At 39.6% G+C, this 21,183-nt stretch overlaps 1 protein-coding gene across 10 annotated transcripts in view; it reads left to right on the top strand.

Annotated features, from left to right (window-relative positions):
• The window catches only part of ST18 (ST18 C2H2C-type zinc finger transcription factor), a 308,958-nt gene that overhangs the window by 179,355 nt on the left and 108,420 nt on the right, over positions 1–21,183 (top strand). For 6 of the 10 annotated variants that reach the window (XM_082432989.1, XM_082432997.1, XM_082432994.1 and 3 more), the window contains 2 exons: positions 3,447–3,523; positions 17,716–17,758. Coding sequence is in view for 3 of the 10 variants with exons in the window: in XM_082432992.1 (XP_082289118.1) it covers positions 17,696–17,758 (63 nt within the window). In the remaining 7 variants the exon portion in view is untranslated. Of the gene's footprint in view, positions 1–787; positions 1,081–3,446; positions 3,524–12,694; positions 17,759–21,183 lie in introns of those variants that run through there. The other 4 variants (XM_082432992.1, XM_082432991.1, XM_082432988.1 and 1 more) reach the window with 2 other exon arrangements.

Here is a 21,183-nt window from a genome sequence, read left to right as displayed (position 1 = left end):
TGATACTTACGGACAGCTGTCGTCATTCCCCGTGCTGTCAGCATTTCATTTTTCATAAGAGTTAAAAGGGTTTTTACCTTGTCACGGAAAGAAGGCAGGAACGTAACTTTGCCAGTTCCAAGGCTGCTCGGGCAGCGGGTAGGACTGGGGCGGGGGGCAACTTCGGAGTCAGGAGAAACTGCTAGAGGATGCGGCGCTTTTTGGTTTTGCTAATAAGATTAAACTAAGACAGAAATTAAATTTCAAATCCGGGTTCCTTGCTCAGAGACAATATCTTTGATGCTGAAAGTTCGGTTTTAAAAAAATTAAGGTCACCCATGCCAACTAGAGAATTCCTCTCCGCCTGCTGTACCCTTGTTTTGGCTGAAGATGCATGCATTTTATTACCTGCGAGTAACCACCCTTAAATAGGAAGCCTGTAAGATACCTCGGGAGTCTCATATTTTTTTCTCTCTCCTTTTTTTTAGTGATTTACTGCAAATATATTCAGCATTTGACTGATTAAATAGACCTTCGGCAACCTTGAGGGTCACTGTGTAGAGTATGTACATAGAAAATGCATCAGCCCATTGTACCCTGGCAGCTAATGAGATTGGTCGTTAAGTAAATGACACAAAGCTTACAAAAAAAGCTTAGCAGCTCACTAGAGTATCACAGAGTGTCCCTGCACACCACACAACGACACAAACACTGGACTACCCTAGCCCACCCCTGCTTTATTCTACATCACTGCTTCCCTGAGGTCATCGTGAGAGGCAGAACAAAGGCTAGGAGGTACGGGTAAGTCAGTCTGGCAATTAAGCCCCAGGGAGAAAGTAGAACAAATCTTAGCCTAACCGTGGCGATGCAAGTCCGATTCTCGACAAGTAGGTCAGAATGAGGGGATTTTGCTATCACTTCTGGAAATACTGCTTCAGTGATCAAAGCTCTTATGTTGCTGTTATGGTTGTTTCATTTTGCCATTTCATAAAAGTTTTTACATTTCAAAGTCGAGTGTACTCCAAAATGCAAGGGAACTTGAATTGGAGAGGTGGGCTATTTGCTGGAGAAAGGGGGCTTCTGCAAGTGACGATCATTCAGGTGTGTGTGCAGCTCTGAAAAACTTTCAAATGCATGAGGTAACTCTGATTTTAGTTAGTCCTACTGCTTTTAGGAGACAACAGAAACTGGGGTATGAATGGGTGCAGTGAAGTTCTTTCTCGTTAATATAAAATTGTCCCCTCCACTAGTATGTATTTAACAGATGTGGGACAACCGTTTCCTCGATCAGTATGTTAAAAATCAATCAATCAGACACAACAAAACAAGGAGATAAAAGCTCCTCTTTTTTTGTGCGTTCCAGTTCTCTTGAATCTGCAAATAAAATCATTGCTATGACTCTGTAATGTTGAGTAGGATTAGTGGTTATTTGCTTGCTGGACTTGGGGAAAAAAATCAAAGCTATCTGACACTGAGCAGCACGGGGGTACTGTGTCCCTTGAAAAATGCATTTAGTATTGAACTATAACGTTGCAGGATCCTTTTAGAGAAATATGGCAACAGGAAGTTGCCAGAAAGTCTTATTTGCCTTGCTGAAATGTCTGTCTGCCTTAGACGTGTGTACTCAGAGGCTGTTTAGTTCAAGAGAGAATGATATTGTTCCACAACATTCAGGTAAATTCAATATTTTATTCTAAGAACCGTCAGCCCAGTGGATTGTCAACGGTTTAATAAACTCTGACACTCTCATTGAAAACATTTTTTAAAGTATTGTTAAGTGTGCTGTTTTAAAATAGATGGATTCATAATATCTGTGTCAGGATTCAATTTTTGAAGACACTGTCATTTAATATCAGGATGGCATGTCATCTGTTCATGAATTAAAACTCTCCGTATTACATAGAAACCAGTTTGCAAACTTGCATTACTTGCCCTGAAACATTTTATTTATGTAAGAATATGGAAATATTATGATACAGAATAAGTTGCTTGCTACTGGTATTCATGGGAGATTCATAATAGTTCATAATATGGTCTGGGTGACCAGAGGCCACGTACTTTTTAAATTTTTTTGTCTTGAAGTACTTTTCTCCTTCCAAATGTGTTCCCAACATTCATTTTCTTTATATGAGTCATTTAAGACTGTATGTGTAGAGTATATAACACATATTATGTATTACAAACTCTAAGTATTATTTTTATAGTAACCAGAATTTAGAGGGAAATAGATTTTGTGAAGAAAGTGGTATAATTGCGTCTTGTTCTTTCAAGTAAACTATATGTAGGGGAGAGATACTTTGATTTTACTTAATTCAGATTTTCCTAATATGTCATCTCATCACCAGGCCTCTAATGGGACAGAACTCGTGGAAAAAGCAAGCTGTCTGAAAGTGGCTACTCTTACAACCTAACAATTTTGGTTTAAGGCAGAGTTATGCAACTAGGTCATTCTTCTGGGCGTTCTAGGTGCATGAGGCTCTCTCTCTGTGCTGAACAATTTAAATCTGAATCTTGTGAAGTATAATTTATTTTTTCTGCGGTTGCTCATGTTCATCATGTTACTACAGGAGTGAAATGTTCAGAAAACACACAATCCTTTCGGATGGCTGTACGTATTTGACTGCTGCCCTTCAGTCCAGCAAACGGTGGGCAATCTTGGCCCAAGTCTGTTAGTTGCATCACTGTGGATAAAACTGAGTGGGATTACTTTCACAGAAATATGATTGTCACTCTTCAAAACAAAATCGGGCTGTGTTGTAATTAAGGTCAGAGGGCACAGATCCTTACTTTTGCTTTATGTGAACTTGTTTTCACCAGTATTAGTCTTGAATTGGAAAGAGGTTTTTAAAAATTTAACTGAAAATACCCGAAGAAAATGGTTTTATCTGCTGTATAACTTGCTTCTTCAAAGAAATGTGAGGAACTTCATTTCTGTTGACAGAAGGAAACTTCGTTACTGAACTTTTATTCAGATTGGTTTATTTGAGAAATAAGTATTATAAGTTCCAAGGGTTGTATGACTTGCTGTGGGTAGTACAGGGAGCTCATTTGCATCCCTAACCACCCACCATCTAAGCAGAACTATGACACGTTTCCTAGAGATAAGACCGTCGTTATATAAGTGTCATGTGAGTGACACAAAGTGACCAGAGAATCTACCCCACTCCCTTCCCGAGTTCATATGTTTGAAACCTGGCTCTTCCATTGACCAAATCTGTGGTCCTGGATAGTTATTGAACTTTCCTGGGCCTCAGTTTTCTGGTCTGTTAGATGGGGGCCAGGGTGGATAAATCTTGCCTTACAACTTCTGTGAAAACTAAATAAGATAATGTAAGTATTTAAAAAGCTTTTGCTGCTTTAACTTTCCCTTGGCGCTCGAACCAGTGAGTGGCCCTGCCGATATCAGGTGAAGACGCTTCCACGTTTGCCTCACGCTTACAGAACTCTTTCTCATGTTTTACTTTCAGAGCCCTCAATTTTGTGAGGTTCCTTGAAAGACTGTGAAAACCATTTTACATGGCTGCGTGCTCGTATCAAGTCTAAGGTAACACGTTAAAAATACCAAATGTATATTGATATATGTGATTAGATTGATTATGCATAGCTTTATTAACAGCAATCAAGTGTATGCTAAAATTTCATTACATTTCAACTTCGACTTTCTATAAGCAGAAACACTGAATTTCATTTCAGTGAAATTGAAATTCATTTCATTTCAAAACAGAATATCCATAATTTAAATATTTAGTTACAGCAAAGGTCTTTATCTACTGCTATTAGGTTTACTCCTCATTTTTTAAAATTAGTATCTTTATTTTTTGTCCCTTTGAGATTTATTTCATAAGGTTTTGACTTAGATTGTTTCTTTTAATTGATACTTTGATTTGGTAAAAAACATTTTCTTTTTCAAGGACATTGTGATTGGAAAATATTTTATTCTATGAACTATTTAAAGAAACTTGAAACTAGTCGACGGCTAAATATTTTAAAAATTTCATTCCAGTGAACTCTAAGAGACACCCGAGTGTCTTTACAAGTATTTGAACAGTGTTTTGTCAAATGTAGCATCAAATTTATAAGCTTTCAGGTACAAATTTGTTACTTTTTTGGTTTAACTCTTCAGATTCTGATTGTAAGAATATTTGTTCTGATAGGGTTTGACCTGTACATTTAAGTTGCAACTTTGTGAGAATTTTGTTGCTAAGAAGAATTTCTGATCTCATGTACCTCATATCCACAGGTAAATTGGGTCAACCTCAGAAATGTGAATGCGTTCAAAGTCTTACTAGTGACTTATTTATACTACTAAGTAGTATTAACTACAAAAGTATAATAGCTTTTAAAATCAGAGCATTTTAATTTATTTGACTTAGTGTAAATATGAAGGTATAGAGGTACTTGCACAATATATGTTCTCCAAATATTCCTAAATATTATATTTGTTGGTTTATCAGAGTGAAATACCTATTAATTGATATGCTATTAGGATGAAGAGTTACACTTGGTATTTCCATGAGAAAATATTTACATCATGATTTCATTGCCAAATAAGTATACCAATATGGATGGTACATTTTCTCCACCTTTTCCGAAATTTACAAGTAACATAGGTAGTTTAATTTAATTTCCTAAATTTTGAGTTTTTCCTCATGAAGGAAACATGGCTCAAGGCCAGTGTGTAAACCTTGCCTCACCCTTTTTTTTTTCAGATGTGTCATATACGTGTCCAATTTCTACATGAGGGAATTCATGCTTGGCACGGGACAAAACTTAGTTATCCGGACTTGCAATGTTAGGCAGAAGCAGCCAGAAATGAAATGGTTAATTATTTAAATAGAATAAACAGTATTTTCATTCCTGGCAAGTAGATTAAAGAGAATAAGAAAACAAAAAATGAAAAATTTTGTTATTGAAAACCTAATTTGTAGAAGAATACCATCAGCTAGGAAGATGCATCCACTGTTTGCTCTTTCGTTTCTGTGGCATATTTGGTATGAATTAGAATGAAGGTATTTACCTCTTTTAAATTTTCTTCTTTCAAATAACAAACAATGGTAGGGAATTAGTCTTAACATTTCTATGCTGAAGGGTGAAAAGTGGGTGAGGGTGAAATATGCTCATGAAGAAAATGAAATCAAGAAAAGATTGAAGTTGACAAAATGACTACTCCAGAAAAGGGGCAAACCTATTATGTACAGAGCCCTTGACCTTTTTGTGTGTGAAATATACCAGTGTCTACCAAAAGGGTTAAACAAAATGCATTCTGTTGCATCTGCTTACTAAATCCCTTACTTTAGTAGAAATTCAAATTTTGTAAAGATTATTCGTTTTATTGATGCATATAATTATAATCACAAGCCATCTGCTGATTTGGCAGGCATGGTTAAAATTCTCCAACTCTCATAACCTTTCAAGTACTGTGCCCTTGGGACTCTATTTCACTTTTATATTTTGGAAAACATGTAGGGACAAATAAGGGCGGTCATCTACAGAATGTCAGGCCTGAGGAAGGGAAAGAATGGAGATCGGGGTACCGTGGTGGGTATTTTTAATAGTAGAGGAAGTTATTTTTTCCTTTTCTTTTTTCTTTTTTTTTTGCTTCTGAATTCATGAAGCATTATCCTAGTTCTATGAGGTATTTAGGAATTTTTTTTTCCTAGGGATTAAAGCTCTACCTTTTCACTCCTGAAAGGCGGTTTCTAAGTCTAAACAAAACAAACGAATAAAAAACCTTTCTGAATATTGCTTGCATTGGTTTTCACAGGTAAATGGAATCTATTTCACCGAGACCTTTTGAGCTAATAGAATATTCCACTGGTTTTATTTATCTGAAATGCATTTGGCTGAATTACCTTCCAGCCATAGATTTCAGATTGTAGAACAGTTTGTACATTTTGATGTGGATCTTTGGTTTGAAGGTCAAATTTCCAAGCGTTTTTGTAGGAAATCACGGGCTGATTAGATTTCCTGTGGCAGGAATCTTCTGGTAGCCCTTCTTTGCTCCCATAAACAGTTGAAGTTTGGTGACATCCCATGCCTGCTTCACTTACTTCCTTGGGACTGTTCCTACATAATCAAACCTGGTCAACCCCGGAGATTCCAACAGTCAGGTTTTGTGGTCGGAGATGGTATATAGGCCGTATCACAGCAGATTGCAAGTGAGCTGAGGGGGACGGACAGAAGCCGTGCGATCCCAGGACTTGGCTTTGTCAAATGATGGAAACACACACCTCCGTCCTTCCCTCTCCCTAACACACGCACGCACTCACACTCAACGCACACCTGTTAAGTCAGCAACCCAAGAACTATTTCTTAGGTTTGGCCAATAAGAAAAAGAACTTCTGATACAAACACTGTGCACATGAATTTCTTCATAACAAGGATGATGTACATGACAACAGTAATAAAATAGCAATCTTTGTCCTTCATCAGTGCACGTGCTGTGCCGGCCCTGTGTTAAACCCCTACGCGCGTTATGTGATGTAATACTTGTAAGATTTCCCTTCGTACCCCTTTTAAGCGGATAAAGCAAATGAAGCTGAGACACATTCAGGTGCTTTCCCTGAGGTCACCAGCAGGATTGAGGCTTGAGCCCAAATCTAACTGTTCCCCAAATCCATGCTCTTAATTTCTTTCTCTGCTATGCAGTCTCTGGGCACAGAGATTAGGGAAAAACAAACCTTGTCAGCGACATAGTGTCAAGTGACACTGGGTCCCACGGACTCTGGGCTCTACTCACAGCCAAGTATGGTTAAGGGTTGAATGATCTTGACTCGACCAGTTGCTTTATTTTGATAACATCTGTCACATTCCGGGCTGAGCTTGGTGTCCACTGGGGTCCTTTTCGTTCCTCAAATTCTATAACTCCATGAACTTTTATAAGGAAACATCCCAAGATTTGAAAAACAGTTCACGGACAGCTTGTCTTCGGTATACCTAAGACATACATGTTTAGCAGGCCAGTAACCTTGGTATCAGAAGTAGCCTATTCTAAGAACTGTATGAGCTTTAGCTCTGAGACTAAACATCACATCGAAGTTAGACATTTGCCAAACAGCCAGAAATCTTAGGTCTGTGAGCGTAAGCACAGATACTTGGAAACACCTGATCATTGCATTCTTCTTCTGAGAATTTTGGTGTCGAGCGGAAGACATTATTTTTTTCTGCTATGATAACAATACCACACTGACCTGGTGCCACCCACTATTTTGAGTCCAGATATGAATTCTTTTCATTTTAACAACAATCACAACAAGAGCAAAAGCTGATAGGTGAGGTCTGCCATCATCCCCTTTCATAGATGAGGAGACCCCCCCTGGGGATATGGATAAGCCTGCCGGGGACTCAGGGCTGCAGGTCAGAGCCCGACTGACCCCGCCCGGCGCTGTGGCCTCGGGCAGCGTGGGTTACACAGCCAGCCTCTGTGCTCCCTTCTCTCTGTGGACTTGTGAAGATTTCACTTTGCTTAAAAAAAGCTTTGGAAACATAAATTACAGATTACAAATATGTTTAGGCTCATTGTAGTATTTATTTTTGCATTTTAGATCTTAATTAGGCAGTTACTATTATAATACTCATATAGTTTCCTTAAGTTATTATAGAAGATTAACGTGAAAACACTGTTTAATCTTTTGCAAATACCATGTTGAAAATATAATACTGAGTAAAAAGAGTCAAGTTAATGAGATTTGACAAAAATCCTTTAGAAGAGAAACTGTATTTAAAATAATTTTATTCTTCTCAGTATCTAGCATAGGAACTTTGAACCTTGTGAGTTCAAATGCAAAAGTGTTTGTTGAAATAAAGAATCTAAGGATGAAGAGTTTCGATCGCAATGGAACTCTTGCTAGGTATTGTAGATACCACGTGAAGTTCACAGGAGATTAAAATATTTTATTCCAGCTGGATATGATTTAAGATATTGTTTGTATTTATAGTTTCCAAGAGAGTGAAGTAAGAAATGTAAATATCGCCACTAGAAAACCGTGAACAGGTTATGTAGGCTCTCAGTTGACTAAGAAATATTGTCTAGAAGGTTCCAGAAGTATAGACAGTGGATGTAGGACGTGGCACCTGCCCTGAGGGACTTTATGAGCCAGAGCAAAGCACGGTGGTGTAGGTGAAGCCTGCAACCTTGGCTGGGTCATTTTTCACAGGATGGGGGGGCTTCCCCATGGCCGGTGCAAAGATGAAATAGGCCACGGCCACACGTCACTCCACTCTGCCACTCGGCCCTACTGTATGTGGGCCAGAGCACCTCACCAGGCACAGTCAGTTTTATTTTCCCCTAAAAGGTAAGGTTATGGCCTAAAGAATAGAATGACCACCTTTGCCTAGCAGTAGCCTCAGGGAAGATTTCATAGAAGAGGCATTTAAAGGGCCTTGAATCCATCCAGTCAACCAACTTCTTGAGAATCTACTATGTTCCAGCAACTCTGTCACGCATGGAGGGTACAGACACAAGTATTGTAAGATCTCATACCATAGCAGGTGACACGGGCAAACTGACGTTCACAGTCCCAAGGGGCCCATGTTATGCAAGAGGCAGCCCCAGGGCAGCCATTTGAAAACCGGTCAGGAGTCATGAATGACAGCCATGTGGCTGGGATTACAGGTGGCTGGGTAACCAGGTGAAGAGACTCAGAAGGAAGAGGTTGTTTAGAGGAGAAGCTGATGTACATCTTGAATGCAAGCCAGCCAGGTGGTGACGTCGAGTATCCAGCTGATCTGTGGATCTGAGATTCAAGGGCGGGATCTGAGACAGAGGGATGGACATTTGGACGTGGCTTCCAAGGAGAACGCGCGGAGTAAGAAAAGGATCAAGATTAGCAACTCCGGGAAATCTCAGTGTTTGGCGGGAAGATGGAAAAGGGGGAGCCAACAAAGGAGGAATGTAGAGAAGGCTGGAGAAAGCCAGGATTCGGGGAAGACAAGGACGTAAACGGCTTGCTCAGGAAATAGACTGACGATGCAGCGTGAGACGCATTGACTGATAGGTCACTGGTGGTCTTTCCAGAGACGCTCGAGCTGACTCGGGCCGGGAGCCAGGTGGCCCTGGGCTGTGCAGGAACGGTGCGCTGAGAACAGAAAGCCTCCGGGGATTTTAAGAAGTTTGACTCTGAAGAACAGAGTTAACAAGATATAGGGAGAAATGTGTTTATATACTGAAGAGAAGGAACCAGAAGACATCAGAAGGCTGGAAAGTTTGAAGATAGGGATGAAAAACAAACTAGATCAAGTAGGAAGCAAATGTAATAGAGCCCAATGGAGAGCCTACCGTGAGAAAGCAGCAGGGAACCTCTCACCCTAAAACCGGAGCAAGGGGGAGAGGAGAGGATGCAAATAAAAGGATGTCCGTACGTGTATGAGATGAGATATTGGGACCATTCAGAGTAGACAGGAGTTGATGCAGATAGAAGTAGGTCTGTGCATGTAAGGATGAGACATTAGGACCATTCAGAGTAGGTAGCCCCCAAAATTTTCTGTAAAGTTAGGCAGCAAAGTCCTATTTCAACTCTGTGTGGAATGGTTTTAAACTGTAAGTGCCTTTAACATGTTAGTTTTTATTAATTATTACATTTACATCATATTAAAAACAACAGGTTCTACTTCACTCCTAAATGTTATGCATAATGGATATTGGCGTGGAAACTCAGAAGACTGAAGAGAACCAGAGGAGCTAGGGCTTCGAGCTGTCTTAGAAGATGCAGACGATTAGGAAGGGGGAGGGGAAGAGGAGAGTGTCTGGGGCTGATGAGGAAGAGGTGAGCAGAGGGGGAGGGGGAGGGGGAGGGGAGGGGTTGGCTTCTCTCCACCCAGGATTCGTGAGGACATTGGGAGCGATGAGTTTGTCTCATAGCAGGCAGCAGATCCATTTCTGTTCTTTATCGCTCTCCTTTTTGTACTCTTCCTTGATTTACACTGAAGATGGAACTTCAAGGCTGTCTGTCGCTTTACCACCTCCACCCCAGAGGAGGTCCACCTCCTCACACCCAGATGACCGCCATGGCCTGGATGCTGACTTCCCTGCTTTCTCACCTCTGCTCACAGCTGTCCAGGGGCATCCTATCCCACTTAAAACAAAAAAAAGACTCCTCACTATGGTCTGTATGGCTCGATCTGTTTTTTAAAACAGCTTTATTGAGATATAATTCACATGCCATACAATTTACCCATTTAATGTTACAGTTCAATAAAAGTCTTTAGTATATTCAGAGTTATGCATCAGTTTTAGAACATTTTCCTTCCCCCCAAAAGAAACTCTGCACCCCTTAGCCATCACCCTCCAATGTTCCCTCTGCCCCAAGTTCTAGGCAACCACTTATCGACTTTATGTTTTCGTAGATAGGCCTATTCTGGAAATTTCATATAAATGGAATAGCATCATGTGTGGTCTTTTGTGACTTTTCTTTCACTCAGCATGATATTTTCAAGGCTCATCTCTGTTGTATCATGTATCAGTGCTTCACTCGTTTTTATTGCTGAACAATATTCCGTGGATTGGATAGACCACGTTTTATTTATCCATTCATTAGTTTATGGACATTTGGGTTGTCTCCACTTTTCCACTATTATGAGCAATGCTGCTATGAACATTCATGTACAATTTTTTGTGTGGACGTATGTTTTTATTTCTCTTGGGTATGTACCTAGGGGTTGAATTGCTGTATTATATACTAACCCTATGTTTAACCATTTGAGGAACTGCCAGACGTTTTTCCAACACAGCTGCACCATTTCACATTCACACCAACAGTGTAGGAAGGTCCGATTTCTTCACATCCTCACCAACACTTGTTATTATGTGTCTTCCAATTATAGCCATCCTAGTCGGTGTAAAGTGGTATCTCACTGTGGTTTTGATTTGCAGTTCCCTAGTGACTAATGATGTTGAGCATCTTTTCATGTGCTTATTGGCCATTTGTATGTCTTCTTTGGAGAAATGTCTGTTCAAGTCCTTGGCCCAATTTTAAGTGAGCAATTTGTCCTTCTGTTATTGAGTTGTGATCTTTTTTATACATTCTGGATAGAGGGCTCTAACTCTTTTCAACCTAGGCACAGTTCTTGTACTCTTTCTTAAATGAACAAAGATTATTGTTACTTCAATTTAAAATACCCCCCATCTTTTAGAGTATTTTCCTGTAGCGCTTATCACTGCTTCAAATTGCACTGTACACTTATTGTTTCCTTGGTTCTTGGTTTGGCTCCCAAGAATATAATCCCAAGAATATAATTTCTGTCTTGTCCATCCTTGCTTCTCCATCTCCTCTCTCATGATGATGAAAGGTTGCTGTGCTTAAACACATGGACCTTGCAGCGAGAGTCCAATTCCCAGGGCTTCTCATCAAGAGCTGGGTGACTCTGGGCAAGCATTTGACTTCTCTGTGTTTTAATCTCCTCATTTGAAAGATGGGAAGAATTAATAATCCCTGATTCACTTAATTGTTGTGCAAAATGAGTTAATATATAAAAATATAAAGCATTTACAACAGTATCTAGCACAAAGAAATAATAGAATGAAAAAGTCAACAAAGATTTTTGAATGAATACTTCATGAATTTTCCCACTAACAAAGAAAATGGTCTGTTAAATTTCCAAAGATTTAATCAGCCTCACCAACACATGTCCTCACCATGACCAGGCAGGGTTATTAATTGGGTACCACCTACCTGTGGGCTTTGCATGAAAACTGATCTCTTTGGGGATCATGGAGTTTTATAGAATTTGTACTGTGTGCCATGCCTTTTATGAGTGACATCTCATAAGTCCTCACGGCTCTAGAGGGAGGTTCTGTTATGGTATCTTTTTAACAGATGAAGAACCTAAAGATCAGGGAGGTTAAATACAGACCTGAGATCACAGAACTAGCAAATGTTAGAGTTAGGATTTAAATTCAGGTTGGCGTCACCCCTCTACACCTGCTGCCTTGGGCCAGGGCTCAGGGTCTCCTGTCATCAACAAGCATTTCCCAGGTCATTTATCACTGTATTTCCCCACATATGGTTTTATGGTTTTTACCGTATTTCAGAGTCTCCATAATCTTAGCACGCATTACTGATTGTCTAAACATTCTATCCCATTATTTTCAGTCTAAACGAAGCACAGAAGTTCTCATTCCTTGAATTCGTGGGTCTTTCCAGGGTTTGCTCAAAGAAAGACATACAGGCTCCACCTGCCATTTTAGCCAGTGCTACATGGCAGGAGAGACCCTGGCATCGCACATGGTCTTGAGCACCAGCTCAACTTAAATTAGGAATAATAATGTCACCCTCCTTACGTTGTTGTGAGGCTTAAATAAGATAATACGACCATGAGATGCCCAGTCTGGTGTGTGACTCAACATCCAGGCACGATTGATGGCAGTGATCGCTGAAAGCCTCCTCTGACTTTGTGTTTACGTCTTGCCTCCTGCAGATCACGTAAAGCATCGTCCACCACTTTCTACTCCTCACCACCTCCTCTGTCTAATTTGAGATCAACATGTTACTTAGCACATTCATGATTAATAATACTATGTTTCTTCTATTATCTTTTAATTTTATTTCATGACATTTTAAGAACTGCCCAATTAAGTTTCTTTAGGCATTTGTAACATGCCAGTCACTCTTCTATTTTTAACATATGACTGAACTGGCAGTGACAGTCCTTAAGTTTTCATTCTCCCTCTCCTACTTTGAGTTAACGTCAATGGTTATTAAGGTTATTAATAGTTATTAATAGTTACATACTTTTTTGTCCGTTTTTAATTTTCAGTTATTTTTAATTTGTAAAGTTAATCTCAATTCACAAGTAAACTGTTCATAAGATTGTTATTCTGTACATCACTAGTTTTCAGATATTAATAATCTACTTTAAGCATTACATTTATTAGTCTTACAAGTTGATCTACCCTGTATGTTTTCACCAGCATAACTTTTTGCTACATGCACTGGATACTTTCATGCTTTATCTCTAGATATTTGATCCATTGTTTTCCTAAAATTCATGTCCCAGAGGCAGTGCCTTGATCACAGTTCCCAATTTTCTTAATAATTGGTCAGTGGTCCTCAAATAGTCAACACTCTCATTGGGCTTCTGGACTACGGAGAAAGCAGAGAGGAGATTGTCCCGGCCCTGCAGGAGCCTTCAGTGAGCAGGGGAGAGCATGTCGAGGGTGATACATTATGGGTTTAGTGGGGCTTCCTTTGGGAACACGGAACCACACTTGGGAGGAGGAGTTAAAAGGTGAGAGGAAACCCATCCAGGTTACTTGGAGGCCAAGTCTTCATTTCACGAGCGTTCTCATTATTCACTTTGAAAACACACTGTATAAATTAAGTCTTTAAAAGCAGGAATTCCGTAGTTCTTCCAAGGAATTTCCTCCTTGTACACTTTTCGAAAAATTTAAAGTACCCCCAAAATACGTAGTCCGTTACCTCTGACGGAAAACTAAGATCAGATTCCCTCAGTAACCTGCCACAGATAATGAAACACTGGAATCTAGAGAGAAACCAGCAAAAACAAACAAAAACCAATAAAAATAACAGACAGGAATTGGATAAGCACAGGACAAAGTGCTTGACGTGAACGGTCCCGACCTCTCTGTACAACCAGATGTTCAAATGACCGAAGGCTCTTATTTAGTCTGATTCATTGTAACTCTTAAAAACTGCCCAAGCAGAGAGATCGGTTAGGATCTTGACACAACAGTCAGCCGTGACAGCACAATGCACAGCTGACCTGAATTTGTAGGATTATGACTTCTTCTCTACTCAAACTATACACCCTGATGTTTGTGCTTCTTCAGGAGAGAGCTCGTCAAACCCATCAGATGGTTCTCCCAACTTACCAAGAAATAAACGCGGCACCCTCTTCTCAAAGATTTTCATTTTATCGCCTCTTTGCTTTATTCGACAGAAGTATCTGTGCTATGAGAGGGGCACACACCTTACACCCCTCTCCACTCTACAGGACCCCACCTGTTTATATAAACGCTTTTCCCTCTTCTCCAGAAGAATAGGTGCTTAATGAAGATTTGAACGAATAAGTTAATGAGTTCATTCAATAATACTGTTCTATACGGAGAAGGTTGGTTATACCGGCATTAATCAAATTCCTTATTTGTGACATTATCTTGTATTTAGATGAGGTTGATACTTTTAAAATAGCTTTGTTAAATAAATATCAGTGGGGTAGCAAGACATAAGAGGCGGTGAGAATTCAGAAGGGGCATTGATTCCTTTAAAATTGTTCTCATTTGTGAACAAACTTCTGGTTACTGGGGGGGAAGGGTTGGGGGGAGGGATAGACTGGGAGTTTGGGATTGACATGTACACACTGCTGTTTTTAAAATGGATAACCACCAAGGACCTACTGTATCACACAGGGAACTCTGTCTAATACTCTGAAATAACCTAAATGGGAAAAGAATTTGAAAAAGAATTTGAAAAAACTGTTCTCATTTGCTTACTGCTATTTCTTATATTGAGCCATATTCTCCCAGCTTTAGTGGAGTGTTGTTTGATAAGTTCACGTTTCAGGACACTCAATAGTTTTTCCTGGCCTGAGCACATCACTGCTAAAGCACCTAACTTCTGCTCCGTGAGTCATTTTCTGTTTGGAGAACCACCCTCCATCTCGTTACTAAAACACTCTTCACCAGTGTTTCCTTCTACAGTTTATTTTACTACCAACTGCTTGTACTTTCCTAGTTCTAAAATATGTATTCCAATGAACAATGTTGAAGAATGACCTTGTAAGAGCTTTGTCACTGAGGTATTTACCAGGACAGTGATGTAAATTTATTTTTAGTATTAGACTAAAAGGTGTTTTCATCCTTTGAGAAGTTTTCGGGATAATGTGTTCTTCAAAATAGCAGCGATCAGAACACTTCACATTGCGTCTATGAGAAACTCGCTGTGCCACTTAGAAATAAGTCAGAATTTACTAGGGCTGGTAAAACATTGAACGTCTCAAGGAAATATGCATCATTGCTTGACATGGAAATTCATTTTTATGATATCGTTTTTAATTAATTCATCCTCTTATTTTATTCGCTTTGGGCCAGTTTAAATGCTGTGCAGTCTTAGATCTGTAATTTGTGAGCTTACATTTGATAATGGCACCTGTAATGAAGAAGTACATAATTGCTGTTTCTTTCTCAACATGAATGGCTTCAACTGAAGGGAAGATCAAGTTCAATAAGCTATAAAGTGGTTCTCAGAATGTACTCCAGTGATGGGCCAGAACATTCACTTTTTATCTGTTCTTTTCTATCATAAACTATTAAATACAGAGCAAATACATAGCTCTAGAATAGAGTGGGGAAGTGCCTCTGTTCCATGTGGATGCAGGGGATTTAGCCTTTGGGATTGGAGTTCTTCAAAGCCTGTATTAGTGACTCTCTAAGGCAACGGTTCTCGAAGTGTGGTCCCCGGACCATCAGCACCTGCATCACCTGGGAACATGTTGAAAAGGTACACTCTCAGGCCCTCTCCAGACGACCCTGCAGGTGACTCTGGTGCTGCTGATGTTTGAGAACCACTGCCCTGACACTTTGCTGTTCAAAGTGTGGCCTGTGGAGTAGCGGGAGCCCCTGGACCCTCATTAGGATTACAGGACCTCGGGGTGTCGGAATCAGGACCTGCACTTTAACAAGACACCCAGGTGACCCTGATGCATATTAGAACCTGAAAGCCACTGACCTGAGGGTTAGAGCAGGAAACCTACAGGGGAGGGTACCTGCCATTCAGGGGCATTTGGGAGGCTGTCAAAGTGGGATCAGTGGATGCTTTTTTTTCACTGCCCAAAATATATTCAAACACCCTAATTCAACTTATTTATATTAGGGAACTGTGGGAATAACCCTGAGAGTACAGAAAGAAATGTTTACAGATAACAGCATGAAAAAAGAAAAGAGTTCATGTGTTTTGCTTATTTTATAAAGTAGTTAATAGGTCATTCAGCCAACAAAATACAAAACCACGATGAAATATTACCTTTAAACCTTAATTATTTTCAAGGAAGTATTACCCATTAAATGTTCCCTAGCTTTTGATATTGTGATTTCTATTTTTTAATTTCTTTTGGTAGAAGTTGTTAATTTTATTCTAGTGTTTACCTTACATCAATATATCAATACTTCTGTTTACTTTTTTATTTCTCTCCTTTTTTTAAAAAAATATAATCTTTTACTGTCTGGTTTGTATATTTTAAATGATATACTTTGAATCCCAGTTATTATTTATACCACTTCATACCAGTGATTTCATTCCATTTTCCAGTTTTTCTATCCCTTGTCAGAACAAAAAACACATAGTATTCCTCTATCTATAACTCCATCCTTGTTTGTCTTCATTTTGCAATTAAATAAATGAAATTCTGACCATCTATCTTTTTGCCAAAACTTTCAGTCATCTCTAGTAGAGGGCTTGGCAAACTACACACATTTTTGTTGAGTGGGATCAGTGGGTACTTTACTGTTTGTGGATCCCTCTCAGTTCCTTCTGGAATAAAAAGGGGGAAGAGATGGGTAAACCTCTTGGCTACAATGTTCAAAAATATGTAAAGGCACCCTGTCTACATTGTGAGATGGAGAGCAGAACCATGATATGAGTAGCAGAGCTATTAACTGGATAATAAATTATATGTGTGCATATATACACACACACACATATATACATATATACTCATACACATATGTATAGACACATATATATCAATATATCCCACAATGGCCTAGACATTTTAAGAGAAAGCATAGTTTTCAAGTCTAATTTTTTCTGAAAACTCAATTTTCTAATTCACTTTTCATGTACAAATAAATCCAAGATGTGTTTGTGTCTTTCTATCTCATTTTCTACCCTCGAATTTAATTTCCTGGAATGCATCTTTTTAGAAAGTCTTTTTACCAGGGAAGGAGGTTGCAAACTTTCGAGTCCTGCCTCATCCCCACAGGGTTGTTGTTACGATGCTGAGGAATCAGTAAGACAAAGCTTTCTGTGGAGGCTGTGAAGTTTGCCTCTTTCCAGGACTCGGCATTTTCCATCTTCTCGTAGTGAAGCCAGTGGCCTGGGCAGAAAAGAATAGCTGACAAAGTAAAATCTTATTTGTAAGAATATTATTAACGTGGAAACACATGAAAATTAAGGGATCTTTTTTTTAAAAAAAGCCTTTGGAAATCTTTGCACAACAAACACCCCCATATGTAAATAAGACTGTCACTAGCTGTTTGTCCACAGCGAGGCCTCCAGATGAAGCAGGGCTGTGCTCTGACAGGGACAGCTGACTCATTAGCAGAGAGCAGTGAAAGGTAATTAACCCTGGGAAAAGTACAGCTGCCGTGCGGGCTGTTCCTTTCTGTAGGATCTGATTAGAAATTAGTGTTAAACCACTGATTCTTTTTTTTTTTTTTAAAGAAAAAAAAAAAAAAGACTGTCATTGATAATTCACTTTCACTCTCAGGTGTGTCCCCAGAAAAGGTTCTCAAATGTACTTGTAGACAAAAGGACTCAAATCTAAAAAGCATTTTCTGATCACAGTAGACACCTGTTTTTCTTGTTGAGGGGGGAGTTCTTTCAAATGAATATTGTTGAACTATTGAAGATTGGTTTGTGCCCTGATCTGTTCTCTCACAGTCAGTATGTAAATTACTTGAAAAGATTGTTTTATACAGTTAATAAGCTGTAGATAATTACCATTTAATTAAGTTTCTCTTTTTCTTTCCATTTTCCCTCTGATGATGCTTCTCGTCACTAGCAATGGAAACTCTCCAGTTCAAATCCAGTGGACGCTAGGGAAGGTAAGCGAAGACTATTTAGAAATAAACTTTCCCCCCCAAAAGAGAAGCATCCCTAACTTTTCAATGACCTTCGAAAACTTGAGAATTTAAGGAACTTGGTTTTAGGGGACAACCAAAGATGCCTGATTTTGTTAATGTTGGTCTCATCCTGGTCATTTGAGTCACAATTGTGTATTTTTTTTGAGAAGTGTGTACACCTGTTCATCTTGATTTATGACTTCACTTGTCTCATATGAGGAGTATTAATACTTTAACAGAGTCAGGATTTACATATGTGGCTGAAGAATGTGGTGGGTAGCATAATGGCCCCCCACCAAAGCATCTATGTCTCAATTCCTGAAACCTATGAATACGTTACCTTACATGCAAAGGGAGTGTGATTAAATTGCGAGTCTAGAGATGAGGAGATTCTCCTGGATTATCCAGGTGGGCCCAACTAATCCCAGCGACTTTAAGAGAGAAGCAGATGAATGAGTCATGCAGATGCAGCCTGAGAAGGACTCAATTCCACCAACTGTTGGAAGAAGGAGGAAGGGATCTTGGGCCCCAGAAAGCAGTGGCTTCGAGATGCTGAGAATGGCCACTGAAAAAACAGGGACCTCAGTCCTATGACAGTAAGGAATTCTGACCTGCAGCCTCCAGCAAGGAGCTCAGCCTGACTTGATTTCAGGCTGGTGAGACCGTCCCAGACTCCGGACCCCCAGAGCTGTAAGATACTGACTTATTTGTGCTGTTTTAAGCCACACAGTTTGAGGACTTTTGTTACAGCAGCAACAGGAAACTAATACAGAAGATAAGCCAACCTATAGATGGGACATAGTTTACAGCTGACAGTATAAATCCTATGAAGAATTTCTTGTGTTTGAATGAAGAGAAGAAAAATTTCTTGAGAGGCCAAGACTAATAAGTCGTTTTTAGGAATTGGAGTCTGTAGATTGTAATGATGGTTATCACTAAATCTGAGATTTCTGTCTTCTGCATTGCAACACCCCTGCCCACACCAAAAGTGTTCTCCATGTGATATTTTTGTAAACATGATGCCTGTATCCTCCAAGGTACAAAGGAGTACCTGCTTTATTGGGGTGGTGAGTACATCTGTGTTTCACTGGGCTTGGGTGAGAGGAATGGAATGTCCGTGGGAAAGGCGACCTCTCTGATGCAGAGAGAAAATTGATCTGACCGTTGCAGTGTACGCGGAGCCTGGCGCCTAGAACCACAGGGCTGTCACGCAGAGCCTGGTGCTAGCGTGGGGACGCTGATGTTGTTCCCTTTCTTCACTGTGAAAAGGGTAGAGTCTCCCCATAGGCACAGGATGGTGACAGGAAAGGAGTGCATCGTGGTGCTCATAAGAGTGTCTTTCACGGGGTGAGAGTTCAGTCAAGGTGAGCTCAACGTATTTAGAAAATACCATATCATTTTACTATCTTGATAAAAAATAATGGATGACTTTTGTCTTTCCTCGTGGTTCCATTTTTATCTCCAATAGAAAAGTCATCAATTTGCAGTATATGGACGTACGTTGTTTAACGTAAAACGTAAGTGCGTAGTGGTTAGGACACTGGCCATACTGACAAATTTTAAGTAAGAAAAGTGAGGTATAGAAACTGGAAACTGGATGGAGTTTAAGTGAGTTGGAGATCTTCCTAAATGGTTTTCTTGCCAAATTTGGAAAAATAAGACTAATATTTCTGTTTTACCTTTGGCTTTTATCCCCACATAGGGACTGATTTAAATCACATACTGTCATTTTTCATGCAAATTAGATGAAAGTAGACATTGGGGAAGAAATCTGACCATAAAATCTGTTACAATCTATGCTTGCTCCCCTTTGTGTTACGGGAGCTGACTTTTTAACACAAGGGAAGACAACATTGAAGACAAAATCGTAAATTCTGCTTACCTGGCATTGCAATCAAACAGACAAAATCTATAAGTTCCAGATGTTGTGCTGAGAAGTTATGTTTTGAATACAATTAATAGGATAATATCTCAAGCATTTGAAGAGTATTATCTTTGGCTTATTTTAATTGAATTCAGTAATAATATATTGAGCACCTACTTTGGCCACAACATCATGTTGCAATGAAAGGTCAACGCTACACAGCCCCTCACGTCCGTGAGCTTTACCAGCGCCAGGACGATAAAGTGACCTTGAGTCAGCGTGGCATCAGGCAGCACCTATGAATCCGGGTGGAGGTGCCATCAGAACAGGACTTGGACACAGAATTCTGTGAGATGCGGCCTCTTGCAGCACAGCATGGATGACAAATTGCATTTCAACAGACAGATTTTTCAGCTCTGATACTGAAGGGAAAAGTTCCTTTGGAAGTTACGAATAACATCAACACATTCTAAACATTGAATTTTAGCTCTGTCATTTGACCAGCTGGTCTCCTTGGACCCTTGCATAACTATACAAAAATATGGCTTTAATACGTTGTTTCACCAAGCCAAGTATGATTTCGACTGTTGGTATTTTTTTCAACTGGTCTTTGGGGACGTTTACTTATTTTAGCCAAAGTCTCTGAATCTCTCAGGATGAATTCTTCAGGATTCATCATTTCTGGAAGCGTTTCCAGGCTGCACTCCTGTCGCTGTTTCTGCCTCTTCCGTTATCATACTTTCTTTCTTTCTTTTTTTTTTTTAACTTGAGAATTTAGGTGTTTTTTTTTAAACTTCTTATTTTATATTGGAATATAGCCAATTAACAATGTTGCGGTAGTTTCAGGTACACAGCAAAGGACTCAGCTACATATACATGTACCCATTCTCTCCCAAGGCTGCCACATAACATTGAGCAGAGTTCCCGGTGCTATACAGTAGGTCCTTATTATTAGAGAAACGCAAATCAAAACTACAATGAGGTATCACCTCGCACCAGTCAGAATGGCCATCATCCAAAAGTCTACAAATGATAAATCCCGGAGAGGGTGTGGAGAAAAGGGAACCCTCCTACGCTGTTGGTGGGAATGTCAACTGGTGGAGCTACTATGGATAAGAGTATGGAAGTTCCTTAAAAAACTGAAAATAGAGCTACCATATGACCCTGAAATCCCACTCCTGGGCATGTATCTGGAGAAAAACATGTCCCAGAAGGATACATGCACCCCAATGTTCACTGCAGCACTGTTTACAATAGCCAGGACATGGAAGCAACAGTTTTCATACTTTCCACATCCTACTGGAATCCTCAGTTTTCTGGTTTGTACCACGAGGGCAGGAGCTGTGCTTCCTATATCTTTTGATGCCCGAGACTAACATGGAGTTCCCTAGATCAGTTCTCAATAAAAGTGTATTGACCCAATAATAAGTAAAGTGTTTAGGACAAAGAGACTTATATTAACAGAATCCATATTAAATTAAACACTGTAATGAGAACAAAATCCAAAAATCATTCTGCAAAAATCCAGTGCCCATTGGCTTCA

This window comes from Balaenoptera physalus (genome assembly GCF_965194825.1).
Source record: "Balaenoptera physalus genome assembly, chromosome: 17".
NCBI lineage: Eukaryota > Metazoa > Chordata > Mammalia > Artiodactyla > Balaenopteridae > Balaenoptera > Balaenoptera physalus.
The sequence above is the reverse complement of the archived record's forward strand: the minus strand, read 5'-3'. Positions and strand labels throughout refer to the sequence as shown.